This window comes from Sardina pilchardus, chromosome 15 (genome assembly GCF_963854185.1).
Source record: "Sardina pilchardus chromosome 15, fSarPil1.1, whole genome shotgun sequence".
In the NCBI taxonomy this organism is placed as follows: Eukaryota; Metazoa; Chordata; class Actinopteri; order Clupeiformes; family Clupeidae; genus Sardina; species Sardina pilchardus.
Genome location: NC_085008.1, coordinates 15,282,636 through 15,292,619, shown reverse-complemented (window position 1 = coordinate 15,292,619; position 9,984 = coordinate 15,282,636). Strand labels below are relative to the sequence as shown.

Here is a 9,984-nt window from a genome sequence, read left to right as displayed (position 1 = left end):
ATGCAGGTTCTCACGTCTCAACAGGACTGGAATGGTGCTTTCTCACACAGAAAAACTCCCTCTATGCCAATCACCTGAAAACAGTGGAAAAAAATAGCTCATTATTTAATAATATAAAATAGTTAGAGTAATAAAGTGCTCTTCTAAATGCTATAAATTACATAAATTAAGAGGTAAATGTTTTACAGTACGAAAATGATCCCATTCATGTGATTAAACCCAAAACCCTCCAATTGATATACAAATACAACTTAAAACAGATATACATGTACAGTAATAGCCAAATTTGTTTCATACAAACTCTTATGATAGACATTATGGAGTACAGAGAATTTCACCCAACAAACACTCAAAAAAGAGGTGATTGTTAAAAAAAATCATAAAAAATATAATTTGTCTTTAAAACATTGTAGTCCTCCCTGAATAAAACATTTACAAAAATTGGACATACGTATTTATTACTTGAGTAAACTTCTTCATTTCGCATAAGCAATTGGTTCAACTGTTCATACTGATTAAAGGGCATATTGCTCTATTGCTTGTAGAAGTACACGAGTGAAGTTTTTCCATCAAAAAAACCCCCATGAAAACATCCAATTTAGAACTAATATCTGGAGACTATAAAACTGAATACATTTTTGCTCTATCATTGTGTTAAATGCTTTAAATATAAAGCACTTTGAGCTGCATTCTGTGTATGAAAGGTGCTATACAAATTATTATTATTATTATTATTATGGTTGTTGTTATTATTGTTGTTGCTGTTAAAAGTGCACTGGCTATTTGCATTAAGAATATATACTACAAATACTGTATTACTGGATAATGGTCATAGTTTGACCTATTTCTGTTCCTTGAAATATGTTATCAGTGACCTTAGTGAATACATACAGTATCCCCTGTACACAAATGTAAGCATCAGGTGGCACTGTTTACTTCTTCAAAACTCAAAAAGACGAAGTGAAGGATAAATAATGGCCCTAATTGCCTGTTTTCACAGCTTCACTGTTTGTCCCCTGATCGTATGACAATGTTGTAGTAGATCAGAGGAACAAGGCCTACAGGATAACACAGACAGCAGATGGATTATGCTTCAGTGCCGAATCAACCCAAGAGTTTTTGGCTTGGAATTCCTCTGGATTCAAAGAGGTGTAGCCCACTGCTTCCACAGACCTCCTCTTTTGTATGCGGTGCGTCAGGATGCGGTAGGTTCCCGTGATGGGGCTGTGAGAGTCCGCGCAGTTGTTGTTCTGCAGGTGGGCCGCGGTGACGCCCAGCTCGCTCAGGGCCGTTTTCACCTCCTTCTCCTCCACCGTCAGCGTGCTGTTCGCGTCCACCAGGTGCGCCGGCGTCAGACTCGCCGAGGGAAACGGCTTCGGGTACTCAATCCCGCTCAGCCAGCTGCTGCTGATGATCTGGGAGATGGAGGAGCGGTCGTTGGGGACCTGCCGCAGCATCCCCTTGATGACCAGCTGACAGGGATCAGGCACGTGGGGTGGGATGGCATAAGCGCCGTGCAAGATTAATCGCTTCAGGCGGCCGAGGTTGTCGGCGGCGAAGGGCGTGTTCGACGTCACCATGAAGTACAGCAGGATGCCCAGGGCCCATATGTCCACGTATTGGCCGATGTAGCCTTTCTCCTTGAAGAGCTCCGGGGCTGCGTATGGCGGCGAGCCACAGAACGTGGTCAGGGTCTCGGTGGGGCTGGTCACGGTGCTGAAGCCAAAGTCGCCCACTTTGATGCAGTAACTTGTGGTGTAGAAGATGTTTTCTGCTTTCAAATCCCTGTGCACAATGTTGTTCTCATGCTGTGGGCACAAACAAAACAGGAGACATAAAGGTTATCCACTATAATTATACCACCTTTTACATCTACATGTCACCTGATTCAAACCTACTGTAGGTAGAAAGATATACAACTTTACCAAGGCAGTACTTTTTTCTTTGTTGTTAAAGTAATGGCTGTGACACCATTCTATCTATCTAAATAACCATATCTCATGATATGGTTATTTATCTATAGTGGGATATGGTTATTTTCTGATGATGAAAATGGCAAATGAACATTACAGTAACTGATAATAATAATAATTTTAATACATTTGATTGATTAGGATAATTTGAACTATATGGCATAAAAGTATCTGCCTAATGACTGAATGTTGTTACTATCCATTAGCTAGATCTGACCACCAAAGCGTAGTAGTCATATTGAGGTATAAGGACTGCTGCTGCTAACCATGTACTTGATGGCCGAAATGATCTGTGCAAACACCAGCTTGCTCTCCAGGTCCGGCAGGCGCCCCCTGCTGCTGATGCGTGAGTATAGGTCCCCACCGCTTCCATACTCCATGGCCAAGTACATGCGCTTGCTCGTCTCCAGCACCTCGTAGAGGCGCACGATGTTGGGGTGGGACAGCTTCTCCATGCACTGGATCTCCGAGGCAAACAGGGTCTGTGACTTCTTGTCCAGGCGGCTCCTGTCGAGGATCTTGACGGCTACCCTTTCTGTGCGGAGATGGGGGAGGAGTGGACGAGGGGGGGTTAAGAGAGAGCACACTGGGGGGTCAGTCACGGCAGCAGGACAGAAATAATTCGAAGCTTCCCACTAGTCTCATTTAAGTCTAAAAAATGTGTGCCCAAAATATCTGAATAAACCAAATACCCCCCACATCTTTTCTGACTCCCCATGGGCATCCAAGCTGTTCCTCAAAACAAATTAAAGAGATCTATAAAATATAACAGCATATTCCCAAGGGGGTCCTGAGGATTTGAGATGATTAGGAACTATTTATTCCAGAGGACCACCTCTCCGGTTTTGGCATCTATATTTAAAATGCTCGACTTTATCCTGTCAAAGACTTTGCAGTTCAGTAAACCAAGAGAAAACAATCTTTTTTTCTCAAACATTTCTCCATATGTATGTATGGTCGACTGTATGTGGCACATAGGCTATAGAATGACCAACTGTATGGTACTACATGTGCAACTTGACACTTGCACATACTGTAGTATGACTATTAAGAGATCTTACCCTTTGTTAGGGCATGAATCCCTAATTTGACGTAGGAAAAATTCCCGGCTCCCACTTCCCCTCGAAGCTCATAGAAGGATATCCTCCGTCCCAGAATGAGGTCGTTCACCACTCTCTCGTTGTGGGCCATGTCATAGACGACCCTCTCTATGGGTGTTTGCTTCATCCTCTGTTCTGCTGTGAGTGGAGGTGGCTTCTGGACTGGTGCAGGCTTGGGCTTGCTCTCGACCATCTCCTCCTTAGTCTTCTTCTTGCCCCGTTGCAGCATTGACCATGATTGCTTCGTCTTCAGACCTGGAGAAACAAAGCACAGGCATTTGTTTACCAGACAATAACTAAATATAGCCAACAAATTCATTTGCCAGTCATTGATTGATTTTAGCATCACTCTGACATTGTTCACTCACACATTATTATCTTACTCCCAAGACATTCAAAGTTAAAAAATAAAAGAAATTATGAACAAAAGTCCTTGTTCAGTAGTATTGTGTCAGTAGGCTATGTTCAATAATGTATTCACCTCCCCTCTCCATTCGAATGAATCAAAGGAACAGATATAGATATGTATAGCAGCACAAATACTCTCTCCTCTGATATCTCATCTGCTTACGTCAGCCCACAGACTCTAATATCCTGAACCGACGGGAACAGATTATACACTGCTGCAGCACAACACCGTTGTATGGTGGGATTATGTCAAGGGAGGCTGGTGTGACAGGATGCCGGACGAGGTCACTGGTGACATTTATAGCTACAGGCACAGTGAGCCTCATATTCGAACCCATAAGTTGACTAAAAAGAAGAATATAAAATCATCTTTTGGAAATTGATCTTAATGCCTTAAGTAAAGAAATGAGGAAATATCAAAACTTTAAGGACACCAATTTTCTTTTTGAATGAATAATGTATCGTAAATAAATAATTCTTCTTCCTTAAAATACAGGGGTCATAAGTATTTGCACCCTTGCATTTCCTTAGAGGCAGGCAGATTTTTATTTTTAAAGGCCACTTGTTTCATGGATCCAGGATACTATGCATCCTGATAAAGTTCCCTTGGCCTTAGGAATTAAAATAGCCACATCATCATATACCCTTTACCATACCTAGAGATTGGTCTGGTGCCTATTAGCCTATTAGCTGTTGATTTGCATCGTGCTCAGTGAGCATCAAACCAGCTAATAGGCTAACTGAAAAAAGAAATATATATATATTTTATATTCCTCTTTTTAGTCAACTTTAGCATGGGTTAAAATACTTATGAGCCCGACTGTATGACCTGTGTTTCTCCACGAAGCCAGCAGGCACTGGCAGTGGCATCAGTGGGTGCAGTCCATACACCTGTGATGCACTGCAAACTATGCATCCTCCTGAGAGTGCTTTAGAGTTGCTGACAGGCTTTTGTTGTTATGCATCACTGCAATCACATTCCCTAATTGAATTACTCAACACGGTTCATTGACAGGTCAGAATAATGACAAAAATGTCTGTATATCTTGAGGCAGTGGGTTTTGGTCAAAAACAAAAACCTGTCAAAATATGTAAATGCATATGCATGCATGCAGAAGCCTTACAAAAACTTTGCTAGCATGCAAACTATTTTTGCCAATGTTGTTGGTGAGATCTTGTAAACATTTTTTTAATGGTCCTCCAACTCTGAACACCTAACTATATAAGGAAGTGTATCTGCCCTTCACAATGACCCATACAATGAAAATAATAGCACTATGCCTGAAAGAACATGCTTCAAAAATGGCAAGAAGTTGTGTAGTAGTTGTATCCTCTGAAAGCAAGGGACCAAAAAGACATGTATAAGTGGCTGTTGGACATTGAGATTCCACATTGAATGTAACAACAAGACGCAGCCACTGCTAGTTTTGTGCTAGCGCATTACTATAGAATGAAATGCGGTCAAGGTGTGAGTTTATCATGATATTTACAACGGCATCGAACGCGATTCAGCCAATCACAATCAAGGACCGGAACTATCCGTTTTAGAATCTGAGGTATAATTCAACTGAAAAACAAATACTAAAAAAAATATGCAAAAATGGTCATGCAACAGATTAGGTGCGTGGATTTTTAACTCAAGAAGAAAACAGAGCATTGTTTTCAATCATTTGATGTGTTGTTTTCATAATACTAAGTCATAACTGTTAATTATACTGCCCTAGGAAGTGGGCCCTATTGATCAACACTTAATAAATAGCACTATATTTTCTCACTATTAAAGCAAGCAAAAGCACACAGCATCTATTTTTACTTTTGTTTCAGTAAATGGGCCATTAATTTGTTTCAGGACATCGATAATAGGTCAGGACATCACAACTGACCAGTGTTACACAAGAGTTTAGGCCAAGATAAAACACAGACAAGGAAATCCGCTGTACTCCACTCAGTTGATGGGAAAAGATTCATTCATGACCTTAAAGTGCTTGTTCATTCATTTCATCAATTTCTTTTTTGCAAATCTGGCTACATGCCAGGATCACTTGACATACAAACACATGCATACATTCAAGTACAGACATTTCTGCACATTTAAGAGAGGTAAGCATTCACTAACTGTTTACTATATTATGATAACATATAATAAAACTGTAATGCCAGTGTGCTGTATAGTCAGCTTGCATGTGATGATTAGTGTCAATATTGTGTAGCCGATTTGGCATTAGTGATAATTGCCAATTTGGCATGTGACTGATATTGAGCTAGTAGTCCACTTTTTAAAGGACTGTTATACTGTTATTACTGTTCTGTAATGAGTAGACTATACTTTTTTAATCAGATTTCACAAATTCTATACAAAAACCCCAATAAAATCACATTCACATTCAGTAAGGACCACAGCAACAGCGTTCATTAGACATGATGCTATACACACAACAAGCCACCTCCAATAATCCATCTCTACAAAATCCTCATCAACAAAATGTTACAGTACATTGTCCTCTAAACTTTAAAATATCAATAAATAAAGAGAAATGTCTAGGGATAGTTACCTGGCGGCTGCAGATCTTTCATCCTCTGCTTGGCGCACTTGGTATGTGGACTCACTACTGTCTCAGCCTGAGCTCTCAAGATCACCGCTGATTAATCCAATTAGACACACTTATTAATATCCACGGCCCTACCTTACCATGAGGCCAGGGAGGCGCTGCTAAAGCTCTAACAAGCTTGTGCCAAGTCACAGAGGGCACATTTAGCTACAGTGACTTAGTTCATTTCATTTTGAGATCCACCTCCTCTCTGACAATATGAATTGTGAGTTTTATATATTATAAGCAAGCTATAAGTATTTATTATATAGCTATTATTGTAGATTTATTATAGGCATAGGTTACTATTTCCCATGCCATTTACTGTAGGCCTATAAAAATGAGCAAAATATATATTTAGTGGGGGGGTTTTCGCTCTTCTTTCCTACAATTGGGGTTCCACTGTTAGACTAAGTCTGACAAGTCACATGGGGACAGCGACACAGCATCTGAGGAAATCCTTGAGAGGTTGGTGAAGATGTGCAAAAGTTCAACAGCTAATCTGACACACACACACACACACACACACACACACACACACACACACACACACACACACACACACACACACACACACACACACACACACACACACACACACACACACACACACAGCCCACAATTAGAACCAAATAGAAATAGAACCGGTCTATTTAATGCTTGGTATGGAGCTTTATATTATTCTAGAGCATGTCATGCATTGGTTCTTAGTTTTAGGTGTTTCCTTTTATAGTGTAAACTTTAAAGGAAATAAAAATAATAATAATAATAAAAAAAAAACAATCCAAATGCATTAAAATATTGGGTAGACCTTCAATGGCTAGCCTATTTACAAAGGAGACAGCAAGCACTTTTGTGTTTGATGGGGAAACAAGAAGGCTATGGACTTACCATTGTAACAAACAAACAAAAGTTACGGGGGCTGCTGATTTGCTCTTTCGACTCTAATTATTTCGGCTATGTTCTCTTATATAACATGACAGGTGACATCCTTATATCCACGCAATCCATGCCTTGTCATAGATTAGTTTAACCACGCCTCCGTCGTCTTCAAAGAGGTTGGCGGTAGAATCTATGGGTAGAATCAAGTGTCTCTGGTAGAATGGAAACAGCGACGTACGATTCACGACTACTGTTTACGCCATTTACGTTCCCATCTCTCATGTTTGAAGTAGGAGTTTACGACTGAAACGCGTCTGACATCATCACATGTTTAGTCGTGTAGAATGGCGGCAACTCTTGGACCTGCACAGGGTGCAGACTCTGACCTAGACCGAAATGTCATTGAAGACGAACCTAGGGGCACAGATGGAGACGAAGAAAATTCACAGCAAACGGGTGCCTCAAACGCTCCTCAGAGTCGCTTGGCGAAATTACCTTTGGCTCGGATAAAAGCTCTCATGAAAGCTGACCCGGACGTCACGCTGGCTAGTCAAGAGTCTGTTTTCATCATTGCGAAGGCTACAGTACGTAGGCTAAGCTAATCAGTTACCTAGCGTGCTAGTCTATAACTAATCATGAAAATTAATAATCAGACATGCTAATAGATAAGTCACAGTGTAAAGTTGTTGCCTGCTAAATCCGACACCGACATTTAACGTTCTGACAGTCTGACACAGAAATCAGCGTTGGAGCCATGGCGTGTTTAAATTAGAATTGCCCCTCTCATTCTCAACAGGAATTGTTTGTGGAAATGATTGCTAAAGATGCACTGGTGTATGCACAACAGGGAAAACGGAAAACACTGCAAAGGAAGGACTTAGGTGAGACAATCTTAGCCACTACATTAAAATTGGACTGAGTTTGGGTATTCATGCCAACTGATATCGGAATGTTTTCTTGTTAGGCTATCTTAACTGTAGGCTACTGTGCTTTAACTCTACAGATAATGCCATTGAAGCGATTGATGAATTTGCGTTTCTTGAGGGTAAGTTAAAACGTGAACGTACCACGAAGATGATGTCCACAGCTTACAAAGAGCATGCAGTAAGCTGTCAGCCATCCATCATCACTGAGCAGTTGTCTCTCTTTTCTTTGCCTTTAGGTACCTTGGATTGATTTTTTGCAGATGGAGAGCAAAAGTACAATGAAAACTGGATATACATGGTGTTTATCTATTGGACTGAGAAGGACAATCCAAGATATCAGGATTGTCGTGGCCAAAATCATCCACAAGTGTTGGAAGTCACACTTTTCGTTGTGGGTGTAAGTGTCTTTTGTACATATTATGAAACAGCGTAATACGTTTTTTGAAAATAAACTTTTTAAATATAACTGTATATCTTTGCACTCCCTTTTCTTATGTAACCAATGTTCAGTTCTAGCTTGGCCATGCCTCACCCACTAGTACTGAGATACTAGTCTGGCTCTTCATCTTTCCCTCAGCCATCAGGAAAGTGGGCCAATCAGCGGCGGGAGGGGATGACCTTAGTTTCAAAATCAGAAGTGTAAATTTACAGCAAAGGTTTGTAAGGGTTAGGCAAAGTAGGAAGTAATGTTAGACATCTTTGATCAGTATGATTGGTTAAGCTGGACAAATTATTTCAAAGTTAATGCAAATCTATGTCCATTACGATACATAGGTTGGAAACATTTCTCAGTTGAGTACCGAAACTTCATGAAGTATTTTAGGCTAGGGTCATGCTACCAGAACAAATCTGACCTTTTTACTTGATGTGACCCATATCTGACGTTGTCTAACAATGTGAACAGCACAAGGCATATGAGATCTCACTTACAATTCTGATTTGTTCCATTTCCATATGCAGTCTGACCGAGATCTATTTGTTTTGTAATGTGGCATCTAGTCTGAATGGTCTCTGTGCACTAGCTTACTTGAGGTCGGTAAACCAGTTTTCTGTTTGTTGACATCCCTGCCAACAAGCACTTGAAGAGGAGTGCTTCAGTTGTACCAAAACTTGTGCTCACTGAAAATCCTGTCCTCTGCATTTTTAGTCAAGTCAAGTTTATTTAGCGCATTTCATATACAAAGGTCATTCACTGTGCTTTACATAAACAAAAGCAAACAATAGCAAAAATGTGTATGGGACAAATAAAATCTGAATCAAATAAAAGCATAGAAGGACGATCGTCAAAGAATAGTTTAAAAAATAAAGATCATAATGAAAAAAGAAAACATACAAATGCCCAAGCGAAAATTATTTTAAAATAAAGAATATTTAAAAAGACGAAATTAAAAGATATAAGGTAGAACAATTTTCAAAGCAGATTCAGAATTTGTAACTCAGTGCAGTTAGCAGAAAGCATCTGGAAACAGTTTGGTCTTCAGTCTTGAACTAAAACTGGCTACAGTTAAGGTCTTTTGATGTAATCCGAAAGCTGGTTTAGGAAAAAGCTAAAATTGATTTTATGAAGCCGAGCAGAGTGGCACAGCAGTGCTCCTTTGAGCGGCCCATGGACATTAAGACTTGCGTACATCTCTTACGTTTTGGAACAACTAAAGCACATATCGTCAGATGCTTGTTGACCGCTGGCTTGAATTACTATAAGCAAGTGCACACAGCCCATAGTTATATCAGAAGTTGATTTTTATGTTCTTGATTGACATTGGTCAATGTAATGCTCTGGCATAATTCCAAACGTTTCACTGGAGCACCAGCATTTTGGAACACACTCTGATGCGAGTTATAGCCTCACTCAGTGAAAATGGAAGAAGATGGGTGGATGTAGTCAGTCAGTCAGTCAGTCTAGCTGTGTGTGTATTTGTTTGTGGTTGTCTTCCTCATGCGGGTCAGTTCAGGACTCACACAGGGGTAGGATGCTGGCCACATTTAATAAAAACAATGTGAACAGAAAAATCAGAATAGAGTTATTGCACTTACTGACCCTAGTCTGTTAACCAGTCTAGTTCAGTTACACTTAGTTATTGCATTTGCTTCAGTTCAGTGAATTACA

At 40.2% G+C, this 9,984-nt stretch overlaps 2 protein-coding genes across 2 annotated transcripts; one reads left to right on the top strand and one right to left on the bottom strand.

Annotated features, from left to right (window-relative positions):
• Positions 1 to 1,058: 1,058 nt before the first annotated feature.
• Positions 1,059 to 3,295, bottom strand: LOC134102426 (serine/threonine-protein kinase NIM1). Its single transcript, XM_062556522.1, has 3 exons — positions 3,035 to 3,295; positions 2,240 to 2,508; positions 1,059 to 1,808 (listed from the first exon to the last, which is right to left on the bottom strand). The coding sequence occupies exons 1-3, from the start codon at positions 3,264 to 3,266 to the stop codon at positions 1,059 to 1,061; spliced, it is 1,251 nt and encodes a 416-aa protein (XP_062412506.1). The 5' UTR covers positions 3,267 to 3,295.
• A 3,966-nt stretch (positions 3,296 to 7,261) lies between these two features.
• Positions 7,262 to 8,338, top strand: pole4 (polymerase (DNA-directed), epsilon 4, accessory subunit). Its single transcript, XM_062556255.1, has 4 exons — positions 7,262 to 7,535; positions 7,748 to 7,832; positions 7,955 to 7,996; positions 8,114 to 8,338. Exons 1-4 carry the CDS (start codon positions 7,296 to 7,298, stop codon positions 8,125 to 8,127), a joined length of 381 nt encoding a protein of 126 aa, XP_062412239.1. The 5' UTR covers positions 7,262 to 7,295; the 3' UTR covers positions 8,128 to 8,338.
• Positions 8,339 to 9,984: the final 1,646 nt, after the last annotated feature.

Excerpts from the sequence above, each read along its gene's own strand:
- LOC134102426 (XM_062556522.1), bottom strand. The coding sequence starts at position 3,266 with ATGGTCGAGAGCAAGCCCAAGCCTGCACCAGTCCAGAAGCCACCTCCA. Across the intron at positions 2,509-3,034 it reads GATTCATGCCCTAACAAAGG|AAAGGGTAGCCGTCAAGATC; the intron begins GTAAGATCTCTT and ends ATCTCCGCACAG. Across the intron at positions 1,809-2,239 it reads TTTCGGCCATCAAGTACATG|CATGAGAACAACATTGTGCA; the intron begins GTTAGCAGCAGC and ends TTGTGCCCACAG.
- pole4 (XM_062556255.1), top strand. The coding sequence starts at position 7,296 with ATGGCGGCAACTCTTGGACCTGCACAGGGTGCAGACTCTGACCTAGAC. Across the intron at positions 7,536-7,747 it reads TCATCATTGCGAAGGCTACA|GAATTGTTTGTGGAAATGAT; the intron begins GTACGTAGGCTA and ends CATTCTCAACAG. Across the intron at positions 7,833-7,954 it reads ACTGCAAAGGAAGGACTTAG|ATAATGCCATTGAAGCGATT; the intron begins GTGAGACAATCT and ends TTAACTCTACAG.